The sequence below is a fragment of the Filicampus tigris genome, chromosome 7, assembly GCF_054856515.1.
Source record: "Filicampus tigris isolate MCC_2025a chromosome 7, RoL_Ftig_1.0, whole genome shotgun sequence".
Lineage (NCBI taxonomy): Eukaryota > Metazoa > Chordata > Actinopteri > Syngnathiformes > Syngnathidae > Filicampus > Filicampus tigris.
Window position 1 is genome coordinate 24,879,839 of NC_141223.1, and position 22,750 is coordinate 24,902,588.

Below are 22,750 nucleotides of genomic sequence, written 5' to 3' on the forward strand. Positions count from 1 at the left end.
TTATTATTATTATTTTTTTTTTGCTTATCCAAAACACGTTCCGATCAGTGACTCGGTCTCTTGTGTTGTGAACACGAAATGTTGACATGGCTCCAAAAGGCCCCGAAGAGTACCCGGACCGGTGATGAAGCGGGTGATGAAAGTTATTTTGCAAGTGAACAGCAACTAACTGTAATATTAGCACTTCTGATTCACTTGGTGCTAGCCATGTCAACAATAATTGCACAGAACAAGAATGGCCAGACTGCCGCTCAAACAACAAAATAAGGTATTAAATAACTTGTGATTTATATATTTATTTACTTATTATTAGTGCTGTCAAATTTACAGCGTTATTGGGCGGTAATTAAATTTTGTAATTGATCGCGTCAAAATATTTAACGGAGGCGCAGAATGACCGCCGATGCATAATCCCACTCAGAAGTGGACAGTGAGCAGCACAGCAGACGTGTGTTGCCCGCGGGAGTATAAAGAAGCATATCAAAAGTAGAGGGCAGCTTTAAATCTCAGAAATGTGAATAATTGGTTTGCCTCAGCGACTGAGGATGTCTTTTGTTGTGTTAATAAAGTCACTTTAAAGGAGGAACACACGACGTGCTGATACCACCTACAGCATAACATAATGAGCCAATAACATCCGTGTGCACTTCAGTGACCACTCGGAAAACATAAACTCCAAGAATATTACAAAGGCCACATATGAATGTGTACATTACGCACACACACACACACACACACACACACATTGTTTGCACAGATTTGAAATATTTCTGTCACTGTTCTGAGGCCCTTTTGCATTTTTGTTTTTGTAGTGAATAAAAATACTGTCTACTACAGAAAGAATGTTAATAATTTTAATTTAAAATTGTAATTTTCATCTCATGACGATTTGTTGTTGTAATAAAAAAATAGATTACATGTGAACAGTATGTTGAATGTATATATCCGTCTTGTGTATTTTATCTTTCCATTCCAACAACAATTTACAGAAAAAAATGGCATATTTTGGAGATAGTTCGAATTGCGATTAATTCCGATCAATTATTTTTTTAACTGTGATTAACTCGATTAAAATTTGTAATAGTTTGACAGCCCTTCTTATACATTATCAATTCATTTATTAATTATTGAACTTGATGATCTGCTGTTACCTACTTCATAATGTATCTGGCAACAGTTGAATACGTGGAGTACAGGCACTTTTTCCCCCACTTAAAGCACTACTAATAATAACATTAGTAATTGCTGAAACACTCAAAATGAGCATGAAGACATAATCTAAATGGTTTTACCTTGCCAAACTGTTCAAAATAAAGCTTCACATCTTCAATTAATGTGTTGGCTGATATTCCTCCCACGAAAATCTTCTTTGTTCTTGTCACCATCTGGAGAAGTGAGAAGACACAAAGAAAGAAGAGACTAGAGGTCAATATGGCTTTTCCAAAAACAAATAATCATTCACCCTCATCTCAAATGCTTCGTCATCATTGATTTATACCTGTGTGCGTGTGTGTATGTGTGCGTCTCTGTGCATGATTAGAAAGTAATGCTTAATGTGCAATTTACTTTGGAATCTCCCACTGCCAATATGTGTGATACATTTCAAATATTTGGACTTTCTCCATGCATGCATGCATGTGCGTTTAATGTCTAATTGCATCAAAAAATGCATTAAAAAAGCAGCACAATTTCTTCCTAAATATGCCTGTATGTGTATGTAAAAATCTTGCAGTGGAGAGTCCTCTCCCCAGCTGAGAAAAAAAAACACCAGTTCTCTTAATGGTTATTATTACTGTATAACATCATAAATTATTAGTGTAAAACATCATAAATCTTAACAGTGAGTAAATACTGAATATCCACTGCCTCTTGAAAACATAAAAAAATGAATGGAATAAGCAAGCTAATTGGTGCTTTGCAGTAACATTAGATACAATTACAGTAAAGATAATGATGAGGGCATTGGAATCTCGGCTCACAAATTACTTCATTCGGAGACTCTGTTCTTGAACCAAAAGCAATTTCTCCCATTAAAATGAATGGAATTAGAATTCATCTGTTCCAGCCCCAGAACGAAGTTATGCTAACCTTGTGCTGATCGGTGTCATAAAAATAAATACACATTCTAAATAAATGAACACTTCATTTGCACTGATGGCTAATTTCTAGCAAAAAACAAAATATACCTAAAATTTGTGGTGCATGGAGCCAACAATGTTTACGCTGTGTGAGAGAAAGTACAATACAGCATTCCAGAATTATAGTTTGTAAATCAAAGCAACGTTTGAAAATCTAGTTCGTAAACCAATTTGTTCATGAACAGGGTTGTTTGTGAACCACTGTATATTTCAGTGAAGCAATGTCATTGCGGGCGCAGAAGTGGTCGCGGCAACTTATGAGGGGTAAGGTGTTTCGAGAGGGTGTTATTTGTACAAATGCAGGTTGCAAGTACACCTTTTTCAACCATGTTGAGTCCTTGAGTGTCATACAGAGTAAAACAAGAAATGGAACTTTAAGGGTAACGTGCCCTATAGCACAGTGTAGCATACCTGCCACCCCCGGGATGAACTGGATCTTACAAAAGTTGTAATTGCCCGTGCATAATCGGACACGTATATAATCTTACACATTACACAGTATTTTCGAATGGCTGCTGTCACGTGATCAGAAATCATCCTAAAAAAACAATGTAAACATGATGTTGCGGATAGTTGTGACAGCTTGTGCTTTACGTGTGGGCATGTTGTGCGCATGCGTGAGGAAGGGCGTGGAAGACCCTCGTCTCCCTCTGACGCGTGTCGTTGGGCTACAGGGCTCCCCCTTTTCGACGACGTGCGACGGCCGCACCGTTTGGAGAAAGCTCTCCCCTGCGTCTTTCGACTACGGTTAGGCAACAAAAACAGGAACAGATAACACTGATAAAATTGACATTGGCCGTACGGATTTACGATGTACGGCGTACATGTTTAAAAATGTGTTTCCACCTGTACAAATTCCACTGAAAGCATACAACTTGAGAGGTATGAGTGAGGATTGCCTAGAAGGAAAGCCTTCCCTCCCATTGCTAGCTAACATTACTTCTCTTCATCTGTCAACCGTCAGCAAAATGGGCGTCCGTCATTGGCGGATGGACTGACCGGTCCGTCAAATGGACGGAATGCCCAGCTCAGCTCCCCGATGTGGATGACTGCAGCCTGCAGCATGTGTAGACACTTGGTCAACGTCTGCTTTCTATTTGTTTTGATACTGTGTTGAGCAGTATCAATATCGAGTGCATTTAGCTCACTCTTTAGTGCTCTGCGCTTCATACGTTGAGAGCTTGGTTCGATCTCCAAGTCAGGCAGGAGTCACTAGTCACTAAAGCCGAAGAAAATAACTTTTATGTTGTTCAGTCTCTCTCTTCTCTATCTGTCTCTCTCTGTGTATGAATTATTATTATTATTGATGACAGGAGCTGTACATGTTATTTCATAAAAATATAGTCTATAGGCTCACACATTGAAAGAATAATTCTGAAATAGTTATCACACATTTGTTGATTATGCTATATGAACACATGTTTGAATTATTTAGTTTACCATATATATATATGTGTGTGTATTGGAAACTAGATATAAAAATGATGTGATATTTGCTTGCGATGAAGAAATTACTTCTGCTTTCATATCTAATATATATATATATATATATATATATATATATATATATATATATATATATATATATATATATATTCTTTATATTAACCTTCTGGGGAGAAAGTGAGAAAAGGAGAAGCAAAGCGGGAGCCTCGACTTTTGTTATCTACCAATAGCAGACTTTTTGACACCATCTGATAATGTTGAGAAAGTTGTTGATATGACTGAATGTTTTTGCAATGTAATGCTTTGGCGTGATTATGATACATGGACAAAGTAGTAATCTCTCACCCACATGCACACCCATAAGGATAACAAGTTCACATGTTTCCAACAGCTGGCATCGATCCCTGGCCCCTTAGGTTGGAAACAACCATGAAAACAGGCAACCAGAAAATTCATTAAAAGAGAGGGATACGTTTTAGAACATAGACAGAAACATTCTCCTCACGAGGACAAGCAGTAGCAGAAATTGTGCTTTCTCTCCGTTCTCGTGAGATCGTAAAAAAACGAATTGAGTGTCTTTCATTTATGCTGTTTATATAGAATGTCTAATTGGTGAACCTGACACAGATGCACGCAAATCAATTAAATACTCAATGACATATTCAATTTTGGAACTCTACATGTACATACATATGTAGACCAGTGTACAGTATTTTCAATACAACTCAATGTTTTGTATGCTGCAGAATTGTCATGTTCTCACGAGGACATTGCGGCTACGCAGACGATGCCGTTCCTCTGCAAAAAAACTTCATGACCCCACAGGGTACACAGTAAACATTTTCTTTACACTGCAGATAAATAAATACAGAATTAAATAGATGCTGACCCGAACATTTGACATAACCAAATATCGAACAGGGTTAAAGGTACTTATGTTTCAACTGTCAACTGTATTTTAGTTTGACGAAAGAAAGAGCAATAAATTGATAAAGTGCATTTATTGAATGATTTAACATTACAAAAGTTGTGAATAAAGCCAAGAATTAATTATAGAAAGCTCTAGGTTTTTTTCCACCCTGCAAAGACGGTCCCCCTGACATGTCTATAATTGGTCCAGTCAAAAAGTGCTGGCTTATGTATTAATTTGTAAATGTTAAATTTCACTTCTTTCCCTCTGGTGGTATAGGTTTATGTAGGGAAGGAAACTGTCGCCATAGAAGAAAATGTCGCACATAGCGCAGAGGCCTGTATAGCACATGGTTTGTAATTCTGCCTCCTTTCACCTGAAAATGGAAAGACATATTTGTGATATGAAATGTATAAAATAAAATTCTTCCCATGGACTCACCACCTGTGGGAGGGGCCAAAGGGGTCGGGTGCCTTGTGAGCTGGGCGGCGGCAGAAGGCAGGGACCTTGGCGGTCCGATCCCTACAGAAACTAGTTCTCGGGACATGGAATGTCACATCTCTGTCAGGGAAGGAGCCTGAGCTTGTGTGTGAGGCTTAGAAGTTCCAATTAGATATAGTCGGGCTTACCTCCACACACAGCTTGGGCTTTGGTAACCAGTCCTCTCGAGAGGGGTTGGACACTCTTCCACTCTGGAGTTGTCCAAGGTGAGAGGCACCGAACAGGTGTGGGCATACTTATTGCCCCCGGGCTTGGCGCCTGTACATTGGGGTTTGCCCCGGTGGACCAGAGGGTAGCCTTCCTCCGCCTTAGGGTGGGGGGACGGGTCCTGACTGTTGTTTGTGCCTTTGCATCAAACTGCAGTGCAGAGTACCCACCCTTTTTGGAGTCTTTGGAGGGTGTGGTGGAGAGCACTCCTGGGAACGCCATCATTTTGCTGCGGGACTTCAATGCTCACATAGGCAATGACAGTGAGACCTGGAGGGGCATGATTGGGAGGAACAGCCTACCTGATCTGAATCCGAGTGGTGTTCTGTTACTGGACCTCTGTGCTCATCACGGATTGTCCATAACAACCACCATTTTCAAACAAAAGGGTGTCCATATGCGCACCCATGGCCGCAGTTCGATGATCGACTTTGTAGTCGTATTCCGACCGCATGTTTTGGACACTCGGGTGAAGAGAGGGGTGGAGCTGTCAACTGATCACCTGTTGGTGTGTTGGCTCCGATGGTAGGGGAAGATGCCGGTCCGACCAGGCAGACCCAAACGTATTGTGAGGGTCTGCTGGGAATGTCTGGCAGAATCCCGTCAGACGGAGTTTCAACTCCCACCTCCGGCAGACTTTGCCAACATCCCGGGGGAGGCAGGGGACATTGAGTCTTAGTGGGACATGTTTTGTGCCTCCATTGTTGAGGCGGACGATCGGAGCTGTGGTCGTAAGGTGCCTGTTATGGCGGCAATCCCCGAACCCGCTGGTGGACACCAGCGGTAAGGGATGCCGTCCAGCTGAAAAAGGAGTCCTATCGGGCCTTTTTGGCCTGCGGGATTCTGGAGGCAGCTGACAGTTACCGGCTGGCCCGGCGGAATGCAGCGTTGGCGGTCGCTGAGGCAAAAACTCGGGTGTGAGAGGAGTTTGGTGAGGCCATGGAAAATGACTTCCAGACGGCTTTGAGGAAATTTTGGTCAACCATCCGGCATCTCAGGAGGGGAAAGCAGTGCACCATTAACACCGTGTATAGTGGAAATGGGGTGCTGCTGATCTCGACTCGGGACGTTGTGGGTCGGCGGCGAGAAGACCTCCTCAATTTCACCGACAACCTTTCACTGAGGAAGCAGAGCCTGGAGACTCAGTGGTGGGCTCTCCTATCTGCTGTGTTTTATCAAGGTTTCATCTAGACCAGGGGTCGGCAACCTGCAGCTCCTGAGCCGCATCGGCTCTTTCATCGTTATGCTGCGTCCCAGCGTGGCTTGGGAAAATAAATGATGAATGTCAGATTAAGGTGAATGTTATTTGCCTCAAAAACGTGCATCGTGTCTTCTTAGTAAGTCAAAGTTTTTGGACACTTTCATATGTGGTCCTAGATTGGATACCTATCGGATTTTTTTTGCAATGTGACCACAGACTGAATCTCCAAGTCGCATACATCCAACACTGACATCAGGAGCCCAAAATGCGCTCCGCGCGGGCGGGGAGGCTGAAGTGCTGACAGCGGGAGGACGGCTCTGCAGTTTTTTGAGTAACAGTATTGACTTTCTATTTGACTTTGACTTCGGTCACAATGTGAGAGTTTGTTCCGTATTGCCGGCAGTAAGTCGGATTCGACTTAATTAATCCCACTTGAAACATGAAGCATAAAGTGGACATTTATAGTGAAAGTAGTAATTCAGCCATGAATCGACCGGCTCATTTTTTATGCGCGGTTATGACATGACAGCTCCATGAAATGAGATAAAAAAAAAAAAAAAAGCATTGCCTCATCATTTACCAAATACTGAATTTCTACCTCTGACCGAATTGCTCCTCTGTCGAAATACCCCAACACGCTGCACCACATTTACTTCCGTAAATGTGTCATGTGTGACGTCGTCTCTTCTTCTGTGCATGTAGGTCACTTTCGGGACGCACGCACACACCAAAGAAACAGAGGTCGCATTGCTAATGTAATATGAACGCTTACTAGGGCTGGGTGATATGGCTGAAAAACGATATCGCGCTACAAGTATGCCGTATTGGTTGATATCGATATATATTAAATTTTTTTTAACTATTGAATATAAAAATCCAGGGGAAAAAGGGCTGAATTCAGATTAGTTTTATTTTAAAATGTAACATTTAACCTTCAAAATGAGGTCAATACAACCATAAAAAAGTCAAACACTGTGTTCAGTATAGATTAAATACACTTTATTCAAACAAAATTTGTAAAGTATTTGTAAACAATTGTAATGAATGTCTTCTCACATCAACAATGCAAATAAATAAAAGTGTGCAACAAATGATTAGAACATGTGAATGCATAGTGCAAACTGCAAAGAATTTTGTAAACAGATAAATCAGAACAAACTTAAAGTGGAAGTCAACGCGAATATTTTTTTTTTTCAAGAATATGTTCTATGCTAGCCCAGTAGTTGAAACACGGCATTCTGATAAATATTGTGTTTGCGGAATAAGTGTTAATACACTAGTTTTTAGCCATCTCCGGGTGCGGCCATTTTGTCTTCTGTCGACTGAAAATGACATCACAACTGCTCTCAACGACCAATCACTGCTCAGATTCAGAAAACAGGTTAGGTTGATGCCTGTTGCTTGATGTTGCTGTGCTATATTGGATGAGATTGGCTCAGATAAAATAAATTGGTTACATTTTGTTTACAGACAGGGTCAGTCTTCTGACGCAAGACTTAAAAGAGCCAAAATACTTCCAAACTCGTGACGGCACCTTCCCTCTCATCAACGATTTCTTCACGCTCGTTTCATCGCGCACGCCGTTTTTTGTTTGTTTGTTTGTTTTGACTCACGCCAGCTCAGCGGTGCTCATGCGTGATGCGTGAGCCTCAGGTTGGATCTCCTAAAAGGGAGGGAGTTTGATGACGTAAGTTTTACATTTACTTAGTTGGGCCGTGATAGGTCGAAAGGCTGAGGGTCCTTCTGCTCCATTGTTTTATTTGATTAGATCGATAGTTTATCGATACCATTTTCTATTGAAATCGATCATCCGACTATCGCGATGCATATTGATATCGAATTATCGTCCCAGCCCTCACGCTTACACAAAAAAATCTTTTTCAAAAAAGACGGCAGCAGGAAAGTGTCTTCCTACAGCCCTGATTTGCACTGTGCGCAGAGGTTCAAGAGCAGAAGTAGGATTAACCAGGTAAAATAAATATTCAGGCAGTTATTTTGCAAAAATGTATTTTCAATGTTCAGTGAAATGGTGCTCTTTTTTCCACTGTGTGTTTAAATTAAGACATTTTTGATTGCTAGATGGATGATTTAAGTTCAACTTTTTAATTTATTTGAAAGAGACCTTCAGCTCTGCGCTTTTTTTGTAAGAGTTGAAAATGTGTTAATTTAATAAACATAATAACATTTTCTGAAACATGGATGACTGCATGGATTTCATAAGCAACACACTATTTTACAAGTGGAAAGATATATCTAGATCCCTCAAGCAAAAAGCCGCTAGTCAGTCAGACAATCAGTGAATTGGTATCACCTGTGGTTGTTTTTTGTGCGCTGTGCAATGTCAAACTTGGTGCACATAAATTACAACCGACAGCTGTAATCAAGAAATGCAAATACACTGACAAGATGAATCAACTCCTTCGCTGGTTCTCGCACTTTCTGTTGCAGGACGGATTGAAAAGTTCACGGGTGCCAACAGACATTCAGCTTGTCTTTCATTTGCTGAATAGATGCTGGACACTAATTGGCTTTGGCTTCACAGCTGTGACGCGATTTTGTCACGGTGGTTCGATTTTGCTCAATCTGAGCGAAAAGGGGGCGAGGCAGGTATGTGTGTGTTCGCCAGTAGGCTGGAAGGCAGGTTGGCCCATCCCAAGTCCAGCGCACTGTCGCCCCTGTTCCAATGTTTGCAACAAGTTTACAATCAGACTCATTTTTTTCAGTACTATATTTATATTTTCAATTTCAGATGATTGACTGAATGAATAAATAAAACATTTAAAAAATATTATATCTATTTATTTAAACAAAAATTACACCATGCACTACTTTAACAGTGACGTATTATATTTTGTAGTATGACTTTATACGTAATCATGGTATGCAAATAATACAATGCCCGGTGTTTTGCCTGTTCTTCTAGTTCATGTCGCGCCACACCCACCTTCCTGTTGCTTGCCGTTGTAGCCTTTTCGCGCGACAGCGCGCCGTCTGCACAGACTGTGTGGGATCACTTCGTGCGAATGGTTAAAATAGCGGCCAGTGTGAACGTAGCATTAATGACAATAAAAGCATTTTTTGGCACGTGGACAAATTGTCAAACACAAACAACCGCCGCTCCCCACTTGGTCAAAAACTTTACAGAGCACCCAAGTAAGTGTTGTTTATTAGAAGCTAATCTGTGAACCCCAGAAAAGTCAATACAACTCTCCTTACTCACTGGCTAATTAACTCATATCCAACCTATATCTCCATATTTGTTTTGTAACAATGGGGTGGATGTGCAGAATGGCTCACTGACAGACGCATTTTCAGAAAGATAATCTAAATAAACTATTAACTTGCTTAATTTAAGATTTACTGGGTAGTTGAGTTTCATATTTGATGGGTGAGCAGGCACTCCAGAGACCCAACTATTTGTATACAAACATCAAAAGGTAAATTTTCCATAATATACAATGTTAAATTTTAAATTCAACCTGTTGATGAAGTTTTGAGCTCAGTCAACTTCCATTATAAATGATGTCTATCACTCACCCCTCTCCCAGTCTGTGTCTCCCATGGTAGTGCTTTGCCCTGGTTTTCGGAAAATGTCAGCTGTCACAGCTGTCCATGAAATACCAGCATCCCAGCCCCACATCCAAAATCTAACAATATACAGCGCAGTGTTTGGCTGCTAAGGCTGCAGGGTGCTGATAAAAGGCAAAGTACAATAGAAGGGGAGCAGGTGTCTGGAGTAAGATCGCTGTCAAAAAGGCATATGCGTGATTAACGATTCGTATCCGTAATAATAATAATAGTAATAATTTGTGAGTACGAATTAAAATTGTGAGGGTTTGATTTCTTTACATGAGAGTACGAATTAAAATTGTGAGGGTTTGAACTTTTTTTGTGAGTACGAATTAAAATTGTGAGGGTTTAACTTCTTTTCTTGTGAGTACCAATAAAAACTGTGAGTGCCACTGTTTTGTGAATACAACTCTCGCCTCTACGACTACGAATCTTCACTACGCACGAATTGCCAGCTGAGGATACGGATCACTTTTGTGAGAGGACGAATCTGCACAACATGCAAATTAGGATGATGTCACGCAGAACACAGGCAGGTCCCAAGGGGAGCTAATCGATCCGCGATTCTTCTCCCTGCGCATGCGTAGATAAGAAAACAAAGATGGCGAACGCGAGCGGATCGGACGGCGCTTCCAGCGGCTCAGGAGACGTATCTTCACAGCAGGTAAAGTCAGCAACGTGTATATCCAATTTATTAATATGTATTTCATAACGTCGTTCTGTCTCAAATAATAGCTTTGGACTAGCAATAGATTGCAATCTAATTATGCGTTTCACTTTTAGCATTAGTAATTGGCAGAGCTGGGCAGTCCGTCCCTGGGCCGGACCGGTCGGACCCTCCGGCCCAGCCGGATGCCCATTTTAGGGGCGGGGTGTTGGCTTACAAATTATAGAAAAAGGGCTGGACTAAGCATGGCTGGAAGTGGATTTTAGTCCGGCCCACTAATCGGTCCTCATGCGTGTGACATGCTCGCGAGGCGGCCAAATTTCATCTCAGCCTACTCAGTGAAAGGCTTCTTTTTAGCCTTCTTTCTACTCCCTCGTTGGCGCGAGCGACAACTGCCACATTGATTCACGTGAGCGACGCATTGTGCTGTTGGCGACAGGTCAGCGACACATGCCACGCTCAGATCAGGAATTGTTGCTGCTCTGATCGGTCCATTATGTCACATGTTGCGATGACATACAGTTTCCCACACGGAGGAGAGAATGCACCACACAGCTCATTGCTGCTGCAAAGCAAACTAGTTTGGCAGCGGCGTATGTAGAAAAAGAAGCTACTCACCCACGTTCCCCCTGAGCCACCATCTTCCAGATCGTTTTCGCAATAAAATTAAATGCATCATCTAGTCATCTCTGTCCCATTATGGTTGTAGCAGGCACGATATCCATTGGTGTCGCTGTCTTTTTGAAGCGACGCCCCCCGACTTGGAAAATAACTGTTTCAAAACAACTTGTGTCCACAAGTATAGTCAAGCTGCGCGCAGTACTCAAGGATCACGCCGGCACATCAAGGTGGAGTTCATGCACTTCATCTGTCTCGTCTTCCCTACTTCCGGAAATACACCGTAGCAAACCTGCTGTGTATAGTGGTTTGCTGGTATGCCTTTATTTTGAAGGCAGGGAAGTGTGAAGGAGTGGAAGTGTGGAAAATAAGTAACTTGTTGACTGCAACTTCTGGCCTTCTGTTGGACCCAAATAATTATACATACAATACGACAAATCCAACCCCGGGACTCGCAATGCAAGTAAGCACATGCAGTTGGGTAAGTACTACTGGCGCATTTGAAGCATGTCCACAGCGGGTTCCAATTGTAAATTAGCCAGCTAATGATCTTTAAAAAGCCTCTGCCGTTAGCATCTCTCCCGCGGCGACATCAATCACGGACGTTTTTTTGGGGGGGAGGAACGGGCCGGGGGCCGACAATGTTTCTGAATATGGCCGGAGGGTCGCGGCCGTAAGGGTACCCAGGTCAAGGGTGGAGGGTCGCGGCCGGATCGGCAAGAAAGGGTCAAGTGCCCAGCTCTGGTACCTGGCTAATGTAGCTCTGTTCTCAAAGTATCTGTCTATGTACGAACAATTTAGCACGTCAACAAAAATGTATTGTATGGATACTTTTAATAGCTCTTACTAAATTGGTCGCTCCGTTTTTATTTATTAATTTAAGTATTCTCACAGAACTAAAAAAAAAAAAAGTAATGTTTAATGCAAAAGAAAAAATGTTGCGCATAATTTCTTGTATAGTGAAGACATATCACAGAGGGCTATTTTGTTATATTGCGAACTGAAATGTAATGACACAAGTGAGGTTTATCCGCTTTAACATCTTACTGAGTGTTGTTGTCCTTACATGCTTTTTGGTACAAATATTACATATTCAGTACAGTTCAGTATACAGTATACCGTGTTTGTAGACACTGAGATGGTGTGTGTTGTGAATATTTTTATGAGTTGGTAGTCTAATATCTTGGGATATTAATAAATATATGCACACACGTCAGCTTCATCGGAGTCGGCTTTAATGCAGGTGGCTTAACATTAAAACAGGGCTGACTGGGAGTTCACTCTACATCTCCACGGTAACTCTGGCATATCCAAACCACCAGCAGCCTTCATTGGTACCTAGTTGTAGAACAGTTGAATCTCTATTTAACATCTAGTATGCATAATAAGAGCAAATTATGAATCCGCCCCATTGGGCAAACTTGTGATTGTGTATTCCTAGAAAAATATATGAAATGTCACTGTGTGTTTTATATGCATCAAATTATAGTTTGTCAGTACACTGAAATAAAATGTTGAACTTACTCAATTTTATTTTGACAAGTGGTTGCATGATATAAAAATCGGAATCCTATTAACAATGATCTCTTTTTCTTTTGTAGTTTCTTCATTCTGAGCAAATCAGCCCAGCTGCAGCACTTTGTAAACCACCACCGAAGTCCACTGCAGTATCATCAGAACCTCTACCTGTTCAGCATACCCCATTATGTTTTCTCTGGAAATTATTTTAATAGATCCACTGTAAATGTCCTGGATGTAACGATTTACTCCATCCCAGATTCAAGTGTCAAGTAGGGCTGTCACAAAAGATTGTTTTGCTAGTCGACTATTCACCAACAGGAGTTGCGATTGGTTGACTAATCGGATCATATGTAAATTGCGGCATAATCGCATCATCAAGCTGCTGCTCTTATATGACTATCAGTATCTTACAGCTAGAATTCTTTAAGGTATTGTACAAAAGAATAAAGACAAGATGATAGTACATTGAACTTGTACTAAACTATGCAGGTTGTACCAGCATTCCTGACTGGTTTTTAGTGGAGTTCCAGTAATTGAAATTGAATTGTGGACGTAAATATTTTATTGCTGAATGTTTAGTGCATTTTAAAATGGAACCAAAACACAATACACTGTGCTGAGTTGCACTAATACTATGAAACTACCTATAAATACTAAAGGAAATATCGGATTTGCAAACATATTTCACCCTTCTTCGGCACCAATCATTTTTTCTCCAGTGGGAGATGAGACATTTTAATGGCGAGTTGCATAAAAAACATTAAATGAAGGAGAAAAATTTTGTAAACCGACACAGATGTATCTTTTTAAATCAGCGTTGACCACTGAAACGAATGGAAAGCACTTTATATTTACAGTATTTACTGTATATTAAACAAAGTAATATAGAAAAATACAAAAATCGTATTTTTTTTTTCCACTTCACTTTAAAGCTTTTTATTTGTATTTTTTATCGACCCAAGTGGATAGTCAATGAGGCCAAAAATTATACATTAACACAATATACACACTTTTCTGTTATAAAATCTGTGAAAAACATCATCAATGATCCTTCCCCAAAACAACAATTAATATCTGTATCTTTTTCATTTTATTATCAAGCAAATACTTTGTAGGTAAAGTCCTCGAGCTACAGACTTACATCGGTGCGTTGACGTCAGTTTGGAAAAGTGGAGTCTAATTTGTATTGTGTTGTAACACTGTTTTTAACTGGTTTTATTCCTATCTCACAGACCGATATTTCTTTGCAAGTATGGATACTTGTTCCTCCAAAACCCATGAAATTAAATGTGGGGTTCCCCATGGTTTGATTTTAGGCCCCCTACTTTTTAATCTTTATATGCTTCCCCTTGGGGATGTCATCAGGGGACACAGCATCAGCTTTCACAGCTATGCTGATGACACACAGCTGTATATTGCCGTGCCTCCTGATGACACAGGACCCATTGATACCCTTTTAAATTGCATTTTAGATATCAAGTCATGGATGGCAGATACTTTCCTACAGCTCAATCAGGGCAAAACTGAGGTTTTAGTTATCGGTCCCGAAGGTCAGAGAGAGAAGCTTTTACCAAAACTACACGTTTTTAATCCCTCACATTGTTTGAAGAACCTTGGCGTCATTTTTGACTCTGTGCTCAGTTTTATTCCTCATATTAAAAATGTAACCAAGATTGTTTTTTATCACCTTAAGAATATCGCCAGAGTCCGCCCGTTTCTTTCTCAGGCTAACACAGAAGTGCTGATGCATGCTTTTATTTCCTGTCGTTTAGATTACTGTAATGCCCTGCTCTCTGGCCTCCAGAGAAAGAGCATTTCACTATTGCAACTACTGCAGAATTCAGCCGCTCGGGTGCTGACGAGAACCAGAGGGCGGGAGCACATTACGGCAGTTTTGAAATTGCTGCATTGGCTACCCGTGTGTTTCAGGCTCGATTTTAAGGTACTTTTATTAGTTTATAAATGTGTTAATGGTCTTGGGCCATCTTATTGATCTGATTTTCTTTTACCATACCAACCCTCGCGGATCCTGAGGTCCTCTGGCGCCGGCCTTCTATCTATTCCAAGGGTGAGGACCAAAATGCATGGCGAGGCTGCATTCAGCCATTTTGGTCCTCACCTTTGGAATAGCCTGCCAGAGGACGTCAGGTCTGCAGAGACTGTTGATATTTTTAAGAGGAAGCTCAAGACACACCTTTTTAGTTTGGCTTTTAACAACTTTTAAATAATTTGTCTTTTCTTTTGATTGAAGATTATTTTTATCTTATCTTACTGATTTTAGTTCGAAGACTATACTACTGTTCTGTCTTTTAGTTTTGTTGCTCTTTGCCGTTGTCAGCTTTTAGCTCCAGTGTTCCCTCATGGGGGGGCCTCCGCGTTGAGGGCGGGGTGGCTGCCCTTCCCGCGGGGGCTGTCATCGCAGGGACTCCTTGGGTCTGGGTGGCCGGCGGCCTTTACACTTTGTGTGGGGTCCGCCTGTCTAATCCAGGCTGGGGTCTCTATGGTGGTGGTGCCCCTGTGGCCGTGGGCTGTCATTCCCCTCGGCGCGGAGAGCTCCCCTTGGGTACCCTTTCTTCATATGGTTTCTCTGTGCCTTGTCATGTCTTTTTAACACATTTTATCAGGTTGTGCACTTTGTGTGGGTGTGTGTGAATGAGTGCTGATGTACTAATGGATATCTGTCTTGGGTTTGTTGGGAGGGAGGGCGTGAACGGATTTTTTTTTTTTTATGTTTTGCTTTGGATGTTTTACAGCACTTTGAGTTGCATTTTTATGTATGAAAAGTGCTATATAAATAAAATGTGATTGATTGCTTGATCCCCCGCAAACTGAGGAGGAACAGACGGGGATCTCGGGCGGGGGTTAAACGCCGGGTAAGGAGGAGACGATACCGTCCCATCCTCCCGTCTGTTATCATAGGGAACGTTAGATCTCTCCTCAACAAGATGGACGAGCTAACGCGGCATGAGAGGGACTTCCGGGAGGCTAGCCTGATGCTATTCACAGAGTCGTGGCTCACAGCGCTAACGCCGGACGCGGTCGTAGAATTGGACGGCTTCCAAATCCTACACGCGGACAGGACGCTGGAGAGTGGTAAGAGAAAAGGAGGAGGGCTGGCTGTGTTTGTGAACGATAGATGGTGTAATCCTGGGCACATCACAATTAAAGAGCAGCTCTGCAGTAGGGACATTGAGCTGTTAGCTGTCGGCATGAGACCATACTATATCCCACGAGAGTTTAGTCATGTGATCGCGGTGACCATGTACGTCCCGCCCTCTGCCAACAATGATACAGCCAATGATGTCTTGACTGCAGCTGTGAGCAGGCTACAAACACAGCACCGAAATGCCCTGCTACTCATGTCTGGTGACTTCAATCCTACCTTCATTCACACAGTATGTCACCTGCCACACCAGAGACAATAAAACACTGGACCTTTTCTAGGCCAACACCAAGGAGGCATACACATCACAAAGCTAATCACAACGTAGTGGCTCTCCAGCCTGTGTACAAACCAAGGTCCGCAGGCAGCCAGCTGTGACCGGCACGGTTCAGAGATGGTTTGGAGAGGCCGAGGAGGCCTTAAAGGACTGTTTCAGCACAACTGTGTGGGAAGTATTCAGCGACGCTCATGGGGAAGACATTAATAGTCTCACGGACACTGTTACGGACTATATAAATTTCTGCATGGAGAACATCATACCCACTAGGACAGTAAGGTGTTTCTCCAACAACAAACCCTGGATCACACCTGACATTAAAGCTCTCCTGAAGGAGAAGGGCTTTTGCGTCGGGGAACAGGGAAGAGCGGAAGATTGTGCAGCGCCAACTGAGGAGGAGGATCAGAGAGGGGAAAAGGTCCTACAGGAAGACATGGAGGAGCAGCTGCAGTTAAATAATGCCGTGGGGCGTCTGGGGGGGCCTGAACACCATCTCAGGCCATGGACAACCCAAGAACGGGTGGGACCTGCAGTGGGCAAATGAGCTGAACCGCTTTTGCTATAGGTTCAATCAAATGCCTGCCCGCTCTCAAGTCTCTCCTGCTGCAGCCTCTACTCCCACTGCTGTGAGTGTCACCCCCTACCCTCTTTTCCCCACAGTCTCCAGCTCCTAGCTACACCAGACAGCCACCACTCCCTCCTGCCCAGCCTTGGCCCTCACAACATCTCAGGTGAAGAACCAGCTGAAGGAGATGAAGGCGAGAAAGGCAGCGGGTCCAGATGGCATCAGCCCCCAGCTCCTCAAATCCTGCGCAGACCAGCTGTGTGGAATTGTCCAGCACATGTTCAACCTGAGCCTGAAGCTCTGCAGAGTCCCCCAGCTGTGGAAAACATCCGGCCTGGTCCCGGTGCCAAAGACACCCCACCCGAAGGAGCTCAACAGCCTCAGACCAGTGGAGTTGACGTCTCACCTGATGAAGACCCTGGAGAGACTGGTCCTCGTCCACCTGCGCCCCCTGCTGAGCTCCTCAATGGACCCACTGCAGTTCGCATACCAGCCTGGTATCAGCGTGGATGATGCCATCATCTACCTCCTCCACACTTCACTCTCCCACCTGGAGAAGGCAGGGAGCACTGTGAGGATCATGTTCTTTGATTTCTCCAGTGCTTTCAACACCATCCAGCCCACCCTACTGTGAGACAAGCTGGAGCGGGCAGGAGTGGGCCACCACCTCACCACGTGGATCCAGGACTACCTCACAAACCGGCCACGGTATGTGAGGACACAGGACTGTGTGTCTGACGTGCTCCTCTGCAGCACGGGGGCGCCGCAGGGAACTGTCTTGGCTCCCTTCGTGTTCACCCTCTACACCTCGGACTTCAACTACAGCACCCCTACCTGTCACCTGCAGAAGTTCTCTGACGACTCTGCAATTGTTGGCCTCATCACAGACGGAGACGACCGGGAGTACAGAGAACTTACTCAGGGTTTTGTGGACTGGTGCCACCAGAACCGCCTCGTGATCAGTGCGGGGAAATCCAAAAAAATGGTGGTGGATTTCTGTAGGCGCCAACACTCTGCACCTGTACCAGTGAATATCCGGGGAACAGATGTTGAGAGAGTACCTGGGTGTTCATCTGAACAATAAACTGGACTGGAGCGACAACACAGACGCTCTCTATCGGAAGGGTCAGAGCAGACTCTTCCTACTCAGGAGACTGAGAACTTTTGGGGTTCAGGGGACACTCCTCAGGAACTTTTATGACTCGTCTTTTTATGCATCGGTCATTTTCCAGGGAGTGGTCTCCAGGGCAGGCGGCGTCTCGGCCCGGGACAAGAAGAGGCTCGACAAACTGGTCAAGAGGGAGTCTCTGTCTCAAGTCTCTGTCCTCGGCTGCTCCCTGGACTCGGTGGTCTCAGTGGGGGACAGGAGGATGATGGCTAAACTGTCATCAATACTGGACAACCCGGTCCACCCCCTCCAGGGCACTCTAACAGCACTCCACAGCTCCTTCAGCGACAGACTGTTACATTCTTGCTGTGCAAAGGAGAGATTCCGCCGCTCCTTCTTGCCTGCTGCTGTCAGACTGTTTAACAAGAACATCGGGTAGTCTCTATAATCTGGCGGACATTAGTGCAATTGTGCAGTCCTGCACCTGATCTTGTATTGTGCAATACTCAAAATTCCCCACTACTATATTCTTACTCTTATCCAATACTGTTCCTTGTATTTTACTGCAGCATTGTCACTTAAAGTGTTTTTTTCTTCTGTACTATGTGCAGGCTAAATAAGTGTTTCTTCATACTTTATATGTAGATTTATGTTGGTGTGTATATACATGTGTATATACACATGGTTATTGCATATATTTACATTGGTTTTTGATTCTGAATGTTTGCTGTTAATGTTATACATTAACGGCTACGTTATGCCGCCGTCTCTGTGTGACCTATATCTTTGCTGCTGTGACGATGAAAATTTCCCTAGTGTGGGATCAATAAAGGCCTTCTTGTTCTTATTGTGTTATTAAAACACCCCCTACGCCCATTTATCTTTGATTTGGAAAAAAAAGAGTATTTTTTTAATCTCAAAAAAATGTTTACTTTTGTAACATCGACAAGCCCTTGCCTCAAGACTTTATTTTGAACAGTTAGCAACTTCCGTTTCAACTTTTGAGCACCAGAGTCCAGAGCACAAAGCAGAGCAGTGTTTCCTCAGGGTTAGGTTGAGGGTAAAATATCTGTAATTTAAAATTATGTTAATTGTAGATGTTTATCACACACTAATAGTTACAGGGGAAATCAATCTGTTGTGAGGAAGCAGCTGGGATAGGCTGTGCTGATAATAAGCAGCATCTCGTGCACGCTCTGGTGGCATTCAATTAGTAATGAGACTTTGTGGGCACCCTGTACATTGTGCTGGGTGATGTGCCTTGGAATTTTGTTGCCAGCTCCAAACTCTGCGGCAGTATTTGCTAGTTTATCGACAGTCATCTATGTCACATCACAAAAGATGAATTGCTGTTGATTTGCCGTGCCCACACAGTGATACTCCGTCTCTGCTGGAATTCCAGGGCATGCTCAAATTTGACCAGTATCTTTTACCCTGTGCTGGAGTTCTAGTCAGAAGAAAGGTAGATGGACTGACCGAGCGACAATTTGTCACAGTCACAGTTGTGTAGTTGAAAGACATGTTTTATGTGAAAAAAGCTCCCATATATTGTCTCCCTGCGCCAGAGCTGTCCCCTATTTTTGACAGAGCTCTGGTCATAAAGAAGAACTCCAGTTTACATTGACAGAGAGGGCTCCCTGGGAAACTGACACCACAATACTGCTGCCAGTCAAAGTCCTCACATGTATCTATATTTGGGTTGGTTCATATATAACAGACAATCGTGATTTTAGGTCGTTTAATTACCTGACATGTTTCGGCGTGTACTTCCGTCTTCATCAGCCCTCATGGAATATCAGCTGATAAAGACGCGTCACAACCACACCAGTGACACTCTGATAATTAAATGACCTAAAATCACGATTGTCTGTTATATATGAACCAACCAAAATAAAGATAAAATGGAAGACAAAATGAACTTAATACAACTCCTCACATTTACACTGGGCTTCATGCAACAACATTAGTTCAGTTATTATCAAGCTTCTTGTGGACTGTTTCAGCCTCCAAATGATGGCCCCTTCAGGCGCAGAAGAAGTCAGCAAACACTTTGTTTTATACATTGGGAGGAAGTCAGATGTGAAAAGCCCTTTGAAACCTTTCTGTGACTGTATAAATAAATTTGACTTAACTTGAAGAGAGAGCAAGTGACCTTCAACTTGTGTAGCTTGTATTAACTTGTATGTACTAATTTGTATTAGCCAGTACCAGGTCTTCTCTTAACTAGCTTGTATACTGAGATTTAAACATAAGTGGGTCGGGGACCCTAAATCTGTACTTGGGAGAATGTCTGTTATAATTCCTCATGCATATATTTTAAGTCTGCATTATCTTCAAACAGTAATGTGAGCGGCAATTCTTTAGTAGATCATGCGTTGTCTCTCTCAGCCCTATGCTAGTTGCTGAAAACTGGGGTTTGTATAACTGGGGAGTCATTATTTTAAGGAGTTGAAATAAAATGAAATGAAAATTAGACATCTTAAGTTAAAGTTGAAGTCTACACTTCAGTCACATTGTTTTACAGTATTTAAATTGTATTGGTTAAACGGTAGTGGTGTATAAGAAACAATCTTCAAAATGCTGTAGGCTAATGGTGCAAAGGCATTGTACATGCCTTTAATTGGCAACTGTTTTTGGTTAAAAATGCTAGTGTGAAGTCTTAGTGAACAAGAACCAAATGCGTGATATAAAATATGTACATTTTATGCTTCGGGCCAGACTGCACATAATTATTGTGAATGCAGCCTTAACGTACTGACTACTGCACTCACTCCTTGCTACATTCAGTGAATGTTCCATGAAATGTTGCATGAAAAATATTGTAATTCATGGATCCCAAATCCTTTGCTGTATGACTACAACAGCTAGCTTGTTTTAACAATAAACATAATCAGCCAGATATTTGGGTACTATATCTATAAATAATCAGAAATAGTCAAATGACACGCATGGGGAGAATCCAATCCATGCAAGTGTGGCAAGTACATTTTAAGGAGAAAACACAATGTACCACCTAAAATTGCTGGATGATGGACATGTGCTCTGAAAGGAGCCTTTATCGCAAGATCGCACGGTTGGGCTGAAAAACAGTGCATTTTTCTTCAGGACAAAAGATACCTGATCTCAGACAAACAGTTGTTTTATACGTTTTTTAAGTTGTGTCAGCTGGATGAAGGGACTTTACTGACTCCCGCCTGCGGTTCCTAACAGCTCTGCCAAATGAGCTTCTCAACAAGACTATCACACGTGAACACACGCATACACACATACATACCTCCGACTTGCAAGGCTTGAAATAGTTTTTTTCTTTGTAGATACGTTTTGTTAATCAATGACTTAATTTGAGGAGTAACTTTCAACTGAAGCAATGGTTTTATTAAACAACAAAATATGATAATATAATGACTGAACAGTTGGTTTTCTTTTTTTTATATACAGTATATATCTAATCAACAGTTTTTATTTCTTAAATTCACATTGTGCATAGCAGCAAACTTGATTTTCTTGTCTAGGAGCCAAGTTATATTCATAAAAAAAAAAAAAAGCTCTGCTGTAATGTAATTTTGAGAACATTTATTGTGCAGACCTCAAAGGGCAAAATAAAAAAAAATTAGGACTCGTGTGAAAGGGCAGCACGGTGACCGACTGGTTAGCACGTTTGCCTCACAGTTCAGAGGTCGTGGGTTCGATCCCGGCTCCGGCCTCCCTGTGTGGAGTTTGCATGTTCTCCCCGTGCCTGTGTGGGTTTTCTCCGGGTACACCAGTTTCCTCCAACATTCCAAAAATATGCATGGTAAGTTGATTGGACACTCTAAATTGCCCCTAGGTGTGATTGTGAGTGCGGATGTTTGTTTGTCTCTGTATGCCCTGCGATTGGCTGGCAACCAATTCAGGGTGTCCCCTGCCTACTGCCCGAAGACAGCTGGCATAGGCTCCAGCACGCCCCGCGACCCTTGTGAGGATAAGCGGTATCGATAATGGATGGATGGATGGACTCGTGTGAAAACAAACAAATAACCTTAATGATAAATTATGAATATAATATTGCAGACTATACAAATTAGGGGTGTAACGGTACACTCGGGTGTATTAATACGTTTCAGTATGGCATGTTTGGTTCGGTCCACTTGCGTTCGGTTCGGTCCACTCATTAGAGCGAGCTTACGCACAGACGCTGACTGTTGCGCGCGAGAGACGAGAGTAGCGGCACAACAGTGAGGGCCAGAGCTCGGTGATCCCCACGTACACTGCGGTCTCCTGTTTGGGAAGTTTCTGGCTTTCCTGTTCCCCAACGCCAATGGGGAAAGGTGCGTGGATAAGTCCGAAAGTTGTGTGCCAACATTGCTACATGAGATGGGCAGCTATGTTGCGGCTAGCACGTCTAACATGCACGGCATCATCCGACTGGGAATGTTTCTCAAACGAGGGAGCAAAAACGTCAAACTTGAATAGCGAGATTTATCATATTGTAGCGTCTTCCAGGAACATGCCGTCAGACGTAGTTTGATAATCACGTTTTTATAAATCCAAGTACAACTGCTCACGCTCTGCTCTTCTTTCTCCGCTGCTCAACTCGCTTGCCGTACGATGCATTCATGCACCTCGGAAACATCACAACTCAGCAACACATAAATCCGACCACAACACAGATAACCCAATTCGTTACAATATGCTCTTGAACATTCAAAGATTTCAATGCCTAAAAAGTGTATACAAAAACAAAGACTTTTAAAAAAAAAATTCATTATAAAAAGAGTTTTAATACAGTTAGCAATAATTGTAACTGTTATTGTATGTATTTATTTTATCACAAAAAGTGTATATATGTACTGTAAAGACAACTTGGCATAGGCGTTTG

The 22,750-nt window shown here is 42.5% G+C and overlaps 1 protein-coding gene across 2 annotated transcripts in view; it reads right to left on the bottom strand.

Annotated features, from left to right (window-relative positions):
- LOC147145354 (RNA-binding protein Musashi homolog 2-like) overlaps window positions 1-22,750 on the bottom strand; it is a 160,644-nt gene that overhangs the window by 93,661 nt on the left and 44,233 nt on the right. For both annotated transcript variants that reach the window (XM_086036066.1, XM_086036065.1), the window contains exon 6: window positions 1,293-1,385. In XM_086036066.1, the coding sequence (XP_085892192.1) occupies window positions 1,293-1,385 (93 nt within the window). The remainder of the gene's footprint in view (window positions 1-1,292; window positions 1,386-22,750) is intronic.